Raw genomic sequence first — 16,209 nt, 5'->3', positions numbered from 1 at the left:
AAACATAGTGATGAAAAGCCATAAACTAGTTTATCGGTTTCAATAAGTTATAGATTTGAAATCTGTGCGTGCCCTGCCCTCTAGTGTTCATGTTGTAAAAGTTCAACTTGTACAGTTTTGCATTTCATATGTGTCAACCGTCGGCGTGCCTTTAGTGAGGTGCTCTGGCAGCTAACATTGTTTCACCGTCATTCGAGTTTTTTGACGCTTCACCATTTTAATATTTTTTTATCACTATCTGGTCTCGACAGAGGGAGAGTTACAGAACATTTTCGGAGGCTACATTAAAATATCTTGTCAACTGAACAGTTTTTCGGGATCGTCAGCAAAACCGAGCTGATTGATTTAAGTGCACTATTCACCAAACAGGCATCTTGGCAGTGCGCCCTTCCAAAGGGGCCCAAGGATGGTCGTCTTGAAAGAAGATGGCTTCCAGCAGGGCCTAAATGCCCCGGAAACACATTCCAGATTTTAGTTCCAACGAATCAAGGCTCGCCCCAGCAAAGCACTCATGCTAAATACCCTGGAGCGGAAGAAGAAATATGTTCACAGTGCGGAACAATCACAAGAGCCTCGAATAAGCAAGATGCATAGGTAGTGTGAGGAAGTTTAAATTATTTTATAATTTGGGGTTCTGTCCTGTTGATGACAACAATCTACAATAAAAACTCGATTTTTTAAAAAAGTTTTGGGCTAGCTGCTTTCTAGGACTCACTTGGATGTATCATTACCAGGTCTATGTTCAAGGCTTCACAATTAGGGTTGTTGACTTTGGGCCATTTCAAGCTCAAAACATTTGACTTAAGAGGCCAAAGGTTTGTGACTTTTAACTCTGCTTTAACTGAGAGGAGACGACCGAAGAGGCCGCTGAGTCACATTGTATTCGCGAAAAACTCAAAATATTAAAGCTCAACGAATCGCCCAACGTGCATTTCAGCTTAAATAGCTCCTCAAAGCCCCTAAATGGGTGCATTCGAAGAGCAAGTTATCTTCTTTCAAAATTTAAAGTGTTAAAATACTGGTCTGAAAAGAGACTTGAAAAACACAAGATTTGGTGCAAATCTGTTCTTCCAGCCTCTGAGTGTGCCAATCCCATAGTCGAATAGGTATATATGATATGGAGCGAAATATGGCGATTTTCGAGGATGACACAGAATACCAGCCTGAGCCGCAGATTTTTCTGGAGCTGATGCCCGAAGATTTGACTCCAAAGGCCTTGAAAGACGCATGCTGACATGTCCTGAAACTCACAGTGCACAGGGGCATAGTGTCCTCAGAGTCTGTTCACCTTCTCCTCATTGTAATTAAAGTCTAGGTGAGTGTAATTAGTGAAAGAAATACATTTCACTACTTGTTCTGCTTTGACATCTTGGAGGTGCATATAAATCTTCAACAGTGCCAGCTGTGAATTGCCAGTCAGTAGCATTATTCATTGACAGCAGGCGTGCTGTAGATTCACACACTGTGCACAGACTGATAATCAGCAACCTCTCTTTGCCCTAAAGCAATGAAGAACGTAAAGTAGAGAAAAATTAAGGATCCTGAAAAACAGCCTGATTAACTCCTAGTATGTATGACAAGCCAGTAAACGAGCGACAGAAGTCCCTGTGTCTGCCCTGCAAATGATAGCAAAAGGAATATTTTTCAAGAATGGGACGATGGCATCATGCTTACAGTGGAGCGAGCAAAACACACTAGATGATGGACAGAATGTTACACAATGGCAAAACATTCACCCCCAGTCACAGATCTGGGTTTAATCCATCGTTATTTTGCTCACCAAGCCACCCCAGTTCAGACATGGCCATATGCAAATCAGTGTTGACCCTGTGCCTCCTGGGAACAGTCCAGACTGAACTGCCAAACCATGTCTTTCCTGGACCGGAATCAAGCATCCTAGGACCGGTTTCTGGCGATCAGCCTTCATCAGCCAGGATAGCTTGACTCCTGTGGCGTAGTGAGCACGGGACCCACGTCTGGGCATACCCTTCCCACATAGGGTGGACAGCAAAACACACAAGATGATGGACGGAATGTTGCACAATGGCAAAACATTCACCCCCAGTCACAGATCTGGGTTTAATCCATCGTAATTTTGCTCACCAAGCCACCCCAGTTCAGACATGGCCATATGCAAATCAGTCTTGACCCTGTGCCTCATGGGAACAGTCCAGACCGAACTGTGGAGCGAGGGCACAGTGATTCTTTAAGTGTAAGATTGGCTATGGATAATACATCTGGATACATTTAACAATCTAAATCAATCAGTCAGTATTTGTCAAGTGTGCTAATCACCTTGGGGGGTATCCAGGCGCTGCATGAGCTACTAAAAAATCCAGGCCTTGAGGCCGCTCCTGAATTTGACGAGGGAGGCAGAGGTTCGGAGATGGATGGGGAGGTCGTTGTAGGCTTTGGCGATGAGGTGGGAGAAGGCGCGTCCTCCGGCTCGACTTAGAAATGGCATTACGCTGAAGTGGTTGTGCTTCCCCACCCTCTGGTTTGTTCTCCCTTCTAATGTTCTTTGGTAATGGCTCAAGGACGGTAATTTATTTTGGTCCCTTCTCTGCTAGTGCCTTTCCAGGACATTGGCAGTAGTAGGCACACAGAAATGTGAGTATAGAGCTTGGCTGAAAGCAATTTTTCAGACTTTTAATACTGAATTGTACATTACAGTTTCAGGAACGGGCATTGAAAATCAGTTCCAAATTCAAGCTGTCCAGCCTTCACCGGCCCAATAGTAGCGAAGAACGTTTGAACAACTGCTGAGAAGCCCGTATCTTTCTGAGCTTCGATCTAGATTTTTTTTTGGGGCCTGCAACCACAGTATTTTACATGGAATTCAGTGTCTAACCAGCCTCTTCCTTCCATTGTAGGACAGACACAATTAAGGTGACTTTGTGGATGCGGACTAGAGTGTAATAATAAAGTAAGACTTACGCAAACTGCCCTTGAAGCCATAGCTTTAATTTCCAAATATTCATAACCAGAAATTAATCCCTCTTCACAATTGCTGCAACAGCTAAAAGCAAGGCATTGCTCTGAAGATTTTCAGCATTCCGTTGGGTTAAATGTTAATGTTCCTCTGCATTGTCTCTCCTCTCTTTCTGCGTGCCCTTCTGTGGCTAGAGAGTGACCTCTGACTCTGTGAAACAAATGGCATAGGTAGAGGTGAGGTAGGGAAAGATTTAACAAAAGGAAAGAAACACGAGGTAGCAAAAAAGACACAAGAGCTAGAAAGATAAAGAGGTAGCAAAAGATGGCGATAGGTAGGTAAAGGTTAGCAGTAATGAAGAGAGAGCTAGAGAGAAGTAGAAGGGCAATTAGGGATGGGTGGTGTACAACAGGGGTGAGGCGGAGTTATAAAGGTAAGGGAGGCAGGTGAGATAGTGGTAGAAGTATATAGATGTGCTGTCAGAACTATGGGCGTGCAAGGTAAAGGGAAAGTGGGTTAGGGGATAACATGAAAAGAGAGATGCAGAAAGGCAGGTCAGATTAAAAAGTAATGGGGCAGAGAGAGAGAGAGAGGTGAAGGTTCGAAAGAGATGTGTAGAGAAAAAAGGTGAAGCAGGTGAGGTGGAGAAACCTCCGCCCCCCTCCAGACCCTCACAGTTGAGTAGCGCGCTTCCAAAATCCCTCATTGATTGAAATCCCTGATTGAAAGAGTAGGGGCTGGCACAGAGACGAAAGAAGTAGAGGTCGAGTCACATAGAGAAGGAGATGAGAGAGAGAAAAAGAGAAAGGAGGGAGGTCATTGGAATTATAAATACTACTCTGACCTGGCAAGTTTTTCCCAACTATGGGTCTGACGCATCAAAGGGTTATTCCCATTCAGTGTCTATAGAAAAAGGCGTTCAGATATATGGGCCTATGCCTTTTATTGTAGTTCCAGCCCCTTATTACACGTGAAGGGCTCTGTCAGAGCTTTAGAAATATAATTAAGAAATGAATCTCCTAGGATGGCATGTAGGATGCCTCTCCATTTAAAGGGGTGCATGAGAAATAAGCATGTATTGGTACATGAGCAGACATCACAGGTAGGTAATGAATACTTGTAGCAGACCAAATTTGTTAAAGATCCCTCGACGTGTGAGAGTTCCTGCTTTCTTTGTAAAGCACCAGATTCAACAATGAGAATCCATAAACTCGGCAGCGGACTCGCTGACATTCCCAAGGGTTTACCGTCTTGATACAGAGTGCGTGCACAGTTCCAAATATCATAATTGGTTAAATGAATGTTTCAGGCTTCATGATAAAAGAATCAAATGTGCATTCCACATGTTGGAGAGTGAGTGTTAATGGCAACTCCAACATTAGCGGGGCATTGTCTATGTTGTCTGTGTTGACGCTCAGAGTTGTGTTCGGTGTTGGAGATCAGGTGTGCCCCAGACTACATGTCACGGTTGTGCTGGGATTTGAAAACCTTGGAATCTCCCTGGAGTTTGGCATGCTTTTTGAGATATCATATTCTCCTCCGTTCTGGGGTGCTGTCAGATATGGGTGACCGCTTATGTTCTGAGATGCACTCAGTCATGGGTGTTTTCACATTCCAGAGTCCTGTCAGATTTAGTCGCTCTTGCACATTGCCGAATGATGCCAGGTTTAGGGGTTCTAAACCCCAGGATGCCACCAGTGGTGGACATTTCATAACTCTCAATGCTGTTGGTGTCTACGTATGCCCTACGCCCTCTGTGGTGGCTCAGGTAGCTTGCTCGCGCGCTGCCAGTTGCTGCTAGATGTGGGTCTTGTCACACTGTGGGGTGTGTGCAGATAGCCTTCCGTCTGAGGAGGTGTCTTGTATGGAGGTGCATACAGTACTGTCAGACATAGAGGTTACGGTGGCGTTCAATTCCGTCCTTGTGGAGAGCATTGGGTGGGTGGGTCAGGGGCCTGATGGAGAGCGTTGGGTGGGTGGGTGCAGGGTGAGAGGCCTGGTGGGCAGCGTTGAGTGGGTGGGTGCAGGGTCAGGGTCCTGGTGGAGAGCGTTGAGTGGGTGGGTGCAAGGTGGGGGGCCTGGTGGAGAGCGTTGGGTGGGTGCAGGTTCAGGGGCCTGGTGGAGAGCATTGGGTGCGTGCAGGGTGAGAGGCCTGTTGGAGAGCGTTGGGTGGGCGTCTTATGCCCTGATGCAGCCGCACTCTGCCAGCTTCTGTCTTTGCCTCATTCCTTGTTGAGGGGTCGTCACTCGTGACTGCCTCATGTTGGAGAGTGTGTTGGGAGAAGGGTGCAAGGCAGAGGGGAGAAAGGATGAAGGCAGAGGGGAGAAGGGTGCAAGGCAGAGGGGAGAAGGGTGCAAGGCAGAGGGGAGAAGGGTGCAAGGCAGAGGGGAGAAGGGTGCAAGGCAGAGGGGAGAAGGGTGCAACGGGGAGGGGGAGAAGGGTGCAAGACAGGGGAGAAGGGTGCAAGGTAGAGAAGGGTGCAAGGCAGGGAGGAGAAGGGTGCAAGGCAGAGGGGAGAAGGGTGCAAGGCAGAGGGGAGAAGGGTGCAAGGCAGAGGGGAGAAGGGTGCAATGGGGAGGGGGAGAAGGGTGCAATGGGGAGGGGGAGAAGGGTGCAAGACAGGGGAGAAGGGTGCAAGGTAGAGAAGGGTGCAAGGCAGAGTGGAGAAGGGTGCAAGGCAGAGGGGAGAAGGCTGCAAGGCAGAAGGGAGAAGGGTGCAAGGTAGAAAAGGGTGCAAGGCTGAGGTGAAGTAGGGTACAAGGGGAAGGGGGAGAAGGGTGCAAGGTGGAGGGGGAGAAGGGTGTAAGGCAGAGGGGGAAAGGGTGCAAGGGGGATGGTGATGAAGTTGAAAATGTGCCCCCCCCCCCCGAAAACATTTCTGCGGATACCCATTATCAGAGGCCACCTCAGGTAAACTTCTTGTAACACCACAGAGCTCCTTGAGCCTTTCTCTAGCCTGGTTACTTTTAGTGGGAGTGCTTTATACTACTCTATGATGGTGTTGTATGCATTGAGATGTACTTTATAAGATCTTTGTGATTGCAAATAAAGTTTTATGACAGTGATGGCTACTCTCTGAATCCTTCATCACGTCTAGGCTTGATTCTTCATGTAGACCACTGGTTCCCAAAGGGTGCGCCGCGGCTCCCCGGTGTGCGGGTAAAAAAATTGTGGGGAGCCACGGCCAACTGCCAATTAGGTCAAGGGAGCCACGGGTCAAAAAAGTTTGGGAACCACTGCTATATGGGGTGCTGGTACGTTGGGGTCTTGTCACACTGGGGGGTGTTTGCAGATAGCCTTCCATCTGAGGAGGCTTCTCGTATGGAGGTGCATACAGTACTGTCTGACATAGAGGCTATGGTGGCCTTCCGATCTATATGAGGTCCTGTTTGGTTGGGGTGTTGTCACACTGGGCGTGTTTGCAGTTATCCTTCAGTCTGAGAAGGCGTCTTGTATGGAGGTGCATACAGTACTGTCAGACATAGGCGGTACCGTGGCGTTCCATTCTATATGGGGTGCTGGTACGTTGGGGTCTTGTCACACTGGGGGGTGTTTGCAGTTAGCCTTCCATCTGAGGAGGCTTCTCGTATGGAGGTGCATACAGTACTGTCAGACATAGAGGCTATGGTGGCGTTCCATTCTATATGGGGTGCTGGTAGGTTGAGGTGTTCTCACACTGTGGGGTGTTTGCAGTTATCCTTCAGTCTGAGAAGGCGTCTTGTATGGAGGTGCATACAGTACTGTCAGACATAGGCGGTACCGTGGAGTTTGATTCTATATGAGGTCCTGTTTGGTTGGAGTGTTCTCACACTGTGGGGTGTTTGCAGTTAGCCTTCAGTCTGAGAAGGCGTCTTGTATGGAGGTGCATACAGTACTGTCAGACATAGAGGCTACGGTGGCGTTCCATTCTATATGGGGTGCTGGTAGGTTGAGGTGTTCTCACACTGTGGGGTGTTTGCAGTTATCCTTCAGTCTGAGAAGGCGTCTTGTATGGAGGTGCACACAGTACTGTCAGACATAGGTGGTACCGTGGTGTTCCGTTCTATATGGGGCGCTGGTACGTTGGGGTCTTGTCACACTGGGGGTGTTTGCAGATAGCCTTCCATCTGAGGAGGCTTCTCATATGGAGGTGCATACAGCACTGTCAGACATAGGCGGTACCGTGGAGTTCGATTCTATATGCGGTCCTGTTTGGTTGGAGTGTTCTCACACTGTGGGGGTGTTTGCAGTTAGCCTTCAGTCTGAGAAGGCGTCTTGTATGGAGGTGCATACAGTACTGTCAGACATAGGCGGTACCGTGGAGTTTGATTCTATATGAGGTCCTGTTTGGTTGGAGTGTTCTCACACTGTGGGGTGTTTGCAGTTAGCCTTCCATCTGAGGAGGCTTCTTGTTTGGAGGTGCATACAGTACTGTCAGACACAGAGGCTACGGTGGCGTTCGATTCTGTATGGGTGCTGGTAGGTTGGGGTGTTCTCACACTGTGGGGTGTTTGCAGTTAGCCTTCAGTCTGAGAAGGCGTCTTGTATGGAGGTGCATACAGTACTGTCAGACATAGAGGCTACGGTGGCGTTCCATTCTATATGGGGTGCTGGTAGGTTGAGGTGTTCTCACACTGTGGGGTGTTTGCAGTTAGCCTTCCATCTGAGGAGGCTTCTCGTATGGAGGTGCACACAGTACTGTCAGACATAGAGGCTACGGCGGCGTTCCATTCTATATGGGGTGCTGGTAGGTTGAGGTGTTCTCACACTGTGGGGTGTTTGCAGTTATCCTTCAGTCTGAGAAGGCGTCTTGTATGGAGGTGCACACAGTACTGTCAGACATAGGCGGTACCGTGGAGTTCGATTCTATATGAGGTCCTGTTTTGTTGGAGTGTTCTCACACTGGGGGGTGTTTGCAGTTAGCCTTCAGTCTGAGAAGGCGTCTCGTATGGAGGTGCATACAGCACTGTCCGACATAGGCGGTACCGTGGAGTTCGATTCTATATGAGGTCCTGTTTGGTTGGGGTGTTGTCACACTGGGGGGTGTTTTCTTAGCCTTCAGTCTGAGAAGGCGTCTTGTATGGAGGTGCACACAGTACTGTCAGACCTAGGCGGTACCGTGGAGTTCGATTCTATATGCGGTCCTGTTTGGTTGGAGTGTTCTCACACTGTGGGGTGTTTGCAGTTCGCCTTCAGTCTGAGAAGGCATCTTGTATGGAGGTGCATACAGTACTGTCAGACATAGAGGCTACGGCGGCGTTCCATTCTATATGGGGTGCTGGTAGGTTGAGGTGTTCTCACACTGTGGGGTGTTTGCAGTTAGCCTTCCATCTGAGGAGGCTTCTTGTTTGGAGGTCCATACAGTACTGTCAGACATAGAGGGCACGGTGGCGTTCCATTCTATATGGGGTGCTGGTAGGTTGAGGTGTTCTCACACTGTGGGGTGTTTGCAGTTAGCCTTCCATCTGAGGAGGCTTCTTGTTTGGAGGTGCATACAGTACTGTCAGACACAGAGGCTACGGTGGCGTTCGATTCTGTATGGGTGCTGGTAGGTTGGGGTGTTCTCACACTGTGGGGTGTTTGCAGTTAGCCTTCAGTCTGAGAAGGCGTCTTGTATGGAGGTGCATAGAGTACTGTCAGACATAGAGGCTACGGCGGCATTCCATTCTATATGGGGTGCTGGTAGGTTGAGGTGTTCTCACACTGTGGGGTGTTTGCAGTTATCCTTCAGTCTGAGAAGGCGTCTTGTATGGAGGTGCACACAGTACTGTCAGACATAGAGGCTACGGTGGCGTTCGATTCTGTATGGGTGCTGGTAGGTTGGGGTGTTCTCACACTGTGGGGTGTTTGCAGTTCGCCTTCAGTCTGAGAAGGCGTCTTGTATGGAGGTGCATACAGTACTGTCAGACATAGAGGCTACGGTGGCGTTCCATTCTATATGGGGTGCTGGTAGGTTGAGGTGTTCTCACACTGTGGGGTGTTTGCAGTTCGCCTTCAGTCTGAGAAGGCGTCTTGTATGTAGGTGCAGACAGTACTGTCAGACATAGAGGCTACCGTGGTGTTCCGTTCTATATGGGGTGCTGGTACGTTGGGGTCTTGTCACACTGGGGGTGTTTGCAGATAGCCTTCCATCTGAGGAGGCTTCTCATATGGAGGTGCATACAGCACTGTCAGACATAGGCGATACCGTGGATTTCGATTCTATATGAGGTTCTGTTTGGTTGGAGTGTTGTCACACTGGGGGGTGTTTGCAGATAGCCTCCCATCTGAGGAGGCTTCTCGTATGGAGGTGCATACAGCACTGTCCGACATAGGCGGTACCGTGGAGTTCGATTCTATATGAGGTTGTGGTTGGTTGGGGTGTTGTCACACTGTGGGGTGTTTGCAGTTATCCTTCCGTCTGAGAAGGCGTCTTGTATGGAGGTGCATACAGTACTGTCAGACATAGAGGCTACGGTGGCCTTCCATTCTATATGGGGTGCTGGTAGGTTGGGGTGTTCACACTCCAGGGTGCCCTTAGATATAGGATTGCTCTTTGACTGGAAAGGTACTGGTTGCATTTTCTTGTATTTTCGGGTAGGGTTCGATGTCGCTGGTGTTTCTGCGCCCTCACTTCTCTCCTCTCGATTCTTCCCTTAGGGATAAGATGTCGCTCAGTAAAAGCATCGAGAAGCTGGAGGCGGAGAACAGTCAGTGGAAGGTGAAATACGAGGAGCTGAACAAGACCAAGCAGGAGGTGCTGAAGCAGGTAAGGGCCTGCGAGGAGGGCAGGAACCCGGGGTTCATGGGAGGGGGGTGAGGCCTGCAGGGTCCCAGGGCCCTGGTTGGGGGTGGGAGCTGCAGCAAATGTCTTCAACCCGGCTTCTTTTTGTGAGGGGTCCTCTCCTCTCTTCGCTTCCTTTGAACCGTTCACACATCCCAGGACTGAATGCCCTGGCCTGGAGAAATCACTATACGCAATCGAAACACTTCCAATTTTATCATAGAAAAAAAAAAACTTCCGACCAAGTGTAGGCTCAAAAGGATCTCTCTCCCACTCAAGCAGGGGAATGAATACCTTGTATGCAGGGTGGCGGCCCCGGTATTCGTCAGGGTCTTCCTCAGCGAGTGAGGAGCGGCAATACAGCAGCAAGGGTATTTTATTTATTCCTGCGCATCTTGACTTGATGCCGTCAATTGAAGAAGTTCGAATAATGCCCGCTAGAGGGCGCCCTGTCCTCGGCTATAACTTCATGACTTTCACTTTACACCCAGCCAGCCTTACAACTCCTGTTCTTTTAACTGTTAGTTGTACCCAGTCCTCTGTTCATTAATAGCTAAACAAGCACCCGCTAAGATGTTTGCCTCAGATCCTGTTCCGAAGCCACATTTTCTGGGTTTTCTTGAAGAATGATGGTCTTGACCTTTGTAAGTGCATCAAACACCATGGTGCCTTCAGAAATGGTTTTGCATTTTGGTTCCTGTGTTAAATATTTATGGAACGTAGGGGAAAAAACCCGCATAGTCTTAAAAAAATAAAATAAAAATAACGCAGCGCGATTCCCACCCTGGATTTGAGACCACATTGTGGACTGTGGAGAGTGAAGCCAGAGTTTAGACTCTCATACAGAGGTGGGGAGCCAACAAATTAACATCCAGGGCCGAGCCAAAGGGTTGCCTGGCTCCTAGAACCAGTGCACGAGCTGAGCCATGAAAATATTTGGCATGTAAAGTATGCATCAGACATCATATGACAGTCTCTTCAAATAAAAAAACACACTTTTTTTAATATACCTCATTATATCAGATTGTATTCCTTCACTGGCCGATGTTTGTTATAAGTAATAGTTTTTAGACATGAACTTACAAATATCCCTGCCTCTCATTCCCTGTCCCAGATGACAATTCGATTAATAAACAGAGGCAAGTCGGTTGTTATGGGGACCCAAGGTTCTTATTACCGATGGAGCGACAATATAAATAGAATAGGTTTCTATACAGCACAACTCCTGAACCTAATCTTCTGAAGGTTCACTCATATGTGATAGTGAAGAAAAATTAGGCTCAGTGAAATAAAAGATTTGCCGCAGATCACAACATTTGGTCAAGCTGGGAAGCCGAGATAGACGCCAACTTTTCTGGTTTCACATTGTGCTTTTCTGGCACTAGATGGGTATCTCTTTCTCTCATTTTTAACATTAAAGGTTAATGCTTGGCTTAGAATTCTTAACTCATGAGGTTAAAGCATGGTTGGCAGGCAGAATCCACATGGAAATTCTGCTTGTTTTGGCCTTGAGGGTCCAAGGTGACCTGGAGAAGGGCCGGGCATATGGCTTGAGCCTGCCTCAAGCGTTCAGTGGCTTGCCCGCCTCTGCTCTCGAACACTGCGTAATTTTGAGTATGTATGATTGTTGGATACAGTACATGCCTCAAAGTCTATTCTTAAATCTCATCTGGGTGATCAAAAGTAGAATAAATAGTAATGATGGGGCCCATTTTGTGTATTTTATAGTCAACTGACTGTGACTGTACGCTAAAAGCATGTTTGTAGCATGTGTGGCTGTAGATCACATGCGTTGCACACTCCTGCTGTATAGTGTTCAAAGCCGGACTGGGAACCCAAAGCAGCCTTGGCAATTTTCTTGAATCAGCCCTGGGGAAGCACTGCCAGGCCCCAGGAGGCTGGAACTGCTTGTTTGCTGCTTTTGTTATTGGGGGCAGATATTGCCGCACTGCTGCAAAACCTACTCCCAGTAACAAAACCGGCCCCACCTCAGCAAAACCGGCCTCCTCCCTTCCAGCCTCCTGGGGAAGCGCCCGGTTCCCTGTACGGCCAGTCCAGCCCTGATAGTGTTGGGAAGTTGCAGTTGCCATTTTTTTTTCTATGAATTTCTGATAAGCGAATGAGAACATGTCGCAATAATTTCAGATGCACTTCTCCACAGTTGAGCAGCTCTCAGGGTCAACTTAAGTCGAGAGGTAGAAGTGAGAGGGATCTCTGGTGAACAACGTGTTCATGCTTTTTTAATTTTACAAAAAAAGTTTCCATAAAGTTTGTTAAAAAACACAGCCGTGCCTGGATGGATAATGATGCCTTGAGATGCCTTGAGGTGCATCTGGCTGAAAGCGAAAGGAATGGGGTCTCCTGTGCTGTGATGCTGATGGAGGCACATGGAGCTAAAGAAAAAACAAGTCTTCTCACAGGGGCTCCTGCTACCTGAAAGACATGTAGATGTGGTCACTTGGCTAATCAGCAAATGTAAAGGGTGCTTGGAAGCCAGTACAGGCTTTAATTGATGAATTTACTCAATGTTTTATGATGACAAAGATGTATTCTTTTTTAGAGTAATGTAAGGGAGTTCTGCCGTGCATCCTTTTCATTGAGAAGTATTAAAAATATTGGCACTCAGTATAGTCTGAGGGCGCATTATCAATATATATATATTTAAAGCTATTGTTTTACTCCAAACACAAAATCTTTTTTCTCATTATGCTGAAACGATACTTAAACTGTATGTAATACAGTCTTTAAATAGTGGCTTGCATATACACAGGGCTTTCGATCACATTTTAGGACCTTATAGCACTATAAGTGCACAATACATTGTTGTCCACTGCACCAACCAGGATTCAATTCAATGGATCTTTGGTCACACTCGCAGACCTCTGCAGTGATCGTTTTAACCGGCAGAGGTTTCATAAGGTAAAATAGTGCTTTTCCCACCAATTAGTTCGACTTGGATCTATTTTTCATTCAAGGTATTTATGCATTATTTTATATGCAATTACATGGAGATGAAAAAACAATAAAATTGTTGCTGAATATTTTGTTCTTTTTAGGCATCTTTTTTGCCCCACCCCCACACTTTATCCCCACGGCACTCAGAGTCATGGTTCCCCTATTTTTTCTGTACTTGCGTAAACTGCTGCTTCTACTCAACACATGTCATATGCTCTGGAAGAATACAATAGCCATATACTACTTTCAGTACCACAGAGGGAAATTGATATTGTTGTCTCTCCAGAGAGGTGTATATACGTGGAGGTGGGCATTGTCCTGGTGTAGATCCAGCATAGTCGTGCTACCTTGTTGCTGCACCCCAACATCATATGTTCCACTGTTGAGCAAATGAACAGTTCCATTATCGTTTTGCAGAATATACATTTTCTAGACTTGAATTCCTGCTCCAGCCTGACAGACCCTTGGGAACTGCCTTTTTAGGAAGCTGTGGGTAACCGCAGAGCTTTATTACTTCCAGATCGGGCATGACTCTAGTGTTAATTTTTGCCCGCGGTTGCAGTTGGTGGCCACTGACGCTCATTTTTGGACAGATGTAAAAGAACCTGCAAGAGGGGGAGGTAAAGAGACAGGAAGTCTAGGATGGAGGAAGAAAGAGGTGTGAGGTAGAATCAAGACTTAGGCAGCCGTCGTTTTCAAGAACCCGGAAATTCATCAGCTCAGGTAGCAGCACTTAAGAAGCACTTTAGGCCTCTGCACTTATTATTATCATTATTATTATTGGTGTTAATAGTATTGTTTTGCAAACTAAGCACTGCTTGGCTCTCCTCTTATTAGCTTGGAGCAGGTATATTTAGTGCTGAGACCTGCCCCATCTTTCTAGGTTCACTCTTGTCCCAAAATGGACTGTTGGGTTCCTCATTCCACACCTCTTTACACGTTGTTTCGGAGTACTTTCTTTAAGACGCCTTTTACTAAATGTTGTTGAGGAGTGAAACACTATGAGCCCTGTTGCTGTGCTTCGCGATTGAAAGATCCCTATGGGATCCATATAGCGGGGTTTACAAGAGCCAGGCTAACATGACATAATCTGGAGCCCCTGAGGTCTTAGAGTTGAGCCGCTCCACTGTCGTTCATATTGTGTAGATTTATTATATTAGAGTTAAATATTTATATTGAAATTCATCAAGACACGGGAAACAGCAACAACTTTGGAAGAAAAACCTAGTCATGTCATGTATAGTGCCATTCTAATGCATATGGATATTCAAAAGCTATGCTATTTTAAAATACAACTTTTCAAGATGACATCCAGCTAAAGGATATCCTCTGGGGCCCAGAGGATTAAATCTAAGTATAAGTGAAGGGGAGGAGAGAAAGGTAGAACACCGTGGTTCCGTTATTTTCAAGACTATAGTAAAACAAGCATTTACAATGCAACGGTTTCGCCTTTGACAAAGTTAGAGCTATTGGCATTGTAAATGACAAATTGTTTATTTATGTGTTGGTTTTGAAAACAGATAAATAAATGGCATTGTCATTTACAATGTCAATCGCTTAATCTTTCGCCAATTTCTGACAAGATAGGTCAAATCTGGTTTTGCAGGGTATAACTGTTATTATGTTATGTTAGTAACATGTTACTGACTGGGTAATACATTTGATATATTTGACTTCAATTGATGTCCTGATGCCTATATGTCTAGACATTTAACTATCTCTCTGTTTCCTTCTCCTCTTTCTTTTATATGTGTGATCTACATGCCTTATTGTTCCCAGGGGTCCACTTTTAGCAGCCTGTGCCAGCTACGGAGGCCGGCATTTATTTGTGACTCAGAGTTCAGCTGTAATAAGTTGCTATAAGAGGCCACTCATGGTATTACAGGTAGCATAACATCAGAAAGCGACACGCTGCTTAAGTAAATGGTACGGTATCTCCAGGCATTCGCATAGAACCCATAATAAAAGATATGAGATAGCAGGAATATAGCGAGTGTTGTTAGCCGGGCCGCCTCTAGGCGCTGGAGGGAATTTTGGAAGCCAGACTCGCACCACATAAGAATGTGCTGACCTGGGTGTTTCGGAAATTAAAGCGCTTCCCGCAGTGCCTGCAGCTTGTATAGGGACAGGGTATGCCCATTCAGTGGTAGGCTTCCCTGCTGAGGACACCTCTTACAGTGGTGTTTTCTTTTATGTGAATGCGCCGGGACTTTAGCAGTGAGGTCTCTAGCTCTATTCACGGGTACCACTTAAATCCACCTCAGCCACTTTTGTCGCTCTCTCTCATAGGATCACGGACCCACCTCAGCCTCCTTCCGTGGCTCTCACACTCTCTCCCAGACGGAGCTTCTAACAGACTTAATAACAGCCCGCTGGCTTTCCCCACAGTAGAGGAGCTGCTCCTGGTAGCACTGAGGTGGCGTAAGGGCCAGAGCTGCCGCCTTTTGAACTGGGGAAATGAAATACCAGCATTTGTAAAGCGCACAGCTACCTCCGGAGAGGTGCCCTGGCGCTGGGGGCCCACGGGAAGATTGAGCGAGCTATTGCCCAGAGTCTCACTGGGCTAACCTGTCGTGGGTAGCGGACCCTGAACCCCATGGTCCGGAGTCAGGCACCCTGGCCACTGCGCCACACCTCTACCACCAGGCTCGAGTCTCGGCGTCCGCTCAACATCCTGTGTTCTGGGCAAATCACTTAATCTCCCCGTCCCTACTAAAAAGGAACGTGTCCTTATGTAATGTAACTGGTGCTCGTGTAAAGCGCTCCGATACTTTCGGGTGGAGTTCGCGCTATATAAAACTGCAACAAATGAAAGCTCTGTAAGTTAAAGCACCCTATGTTCTAAAATTGAACTTGCTTGCGCAACTTTGCACATCACACACTGTTTACATTATCGGCAGTGGGCGTGAGATGGTGTAAACACGCAGAGAAAACAAGGGCATAATATCAGCTGTTGCACTGCCAGCACAATCTATGTTGGGCATTAGTTGGTATCAGCCTGCAGCCACGCTCTGCACTTTTCATGGCCCCTAGAGTGTACAATACATAGTGCCTGTGCAATAATGAGTAAACAACACCAACTCCTCTCCACCCCCCCCCCCCCTTCCAGAAAGATGCCACGGAGGGGTTCTCTGTTAGCAAAACAGATGCATTTCACACAAAAACCCGTGCCCTCGCTCTCTCGCCCCACACATGGCATCGAGACAACTATGGCACGTGATGGGTTTAGCTACAGTCTAGATTTCCTACAACCGCTTCCCAGAAATTTCGGAGCAAGCTAGCATACCGCGTGACGCCTTCATAAGTGCATTACAGATTTAAATCCTTTCAAGAAGCAGGGCACACAAAAGGCTGACAGCTCTTAACTGAAAGGGAAAGGCTTTGCCTGCAGTATTTCCCAGGTAGCCTTTCCAGTAGAGGTTCATGAAACTACATTTCCATCTTGAAATATTTATGAGTTCTCGGAGATTACTCCATGAACGAAATAGGCCTGGAAGCAGGAACACAAAAGAGAAACACATTGATGTTTAAACAACTAAAAGCAAGTGTAAGGGGTAGCGCAACCCACATATCAGCACA

At 47.0% G+C, this 16,209-nt stretch overlaps 1 protein-coding gene across 1 annotated transcript in view; it reads left to right on the top strand.

The window, feature by feature from the left end:
* Positions 1–16,209, top strand: part of CCDC102A (coiled-coil domain containing 102A) — a 148,126-nt gene that overhangs the window by 40,142 nt on the left and 91,775 nt on the right. The window contains exon 3 of the mRNA XM_078671246.1: positions 9,552–9,660. Coding sequence (XP_078527372.1) covers positions 9,552–9,660 — 109 coding nt within the window. The remainder of the gene's footprint in view (positions 1–9,551; positions 9,661–16,209) is intronic.

This window comes from Lissotriton helveticus, chromosome 12 (genome assembly GCF_964261635.1).
Source record: "Lissotriton helveticus chromosome 12, aLisHel1.1, whole genome shotgun sequence".
NCBI classification, from domain to species: Eukaryota; Metazoa; Chordata; class Amphibia; order Caudata; family Salamandridae; genus Lissotriton; species Lissotriton helveticus.
The sequence above is the reverse complement of the archived record's forward strand: the minus strand, read 5'-3'. Positions and strand labels throughout refer to the sequence as shown.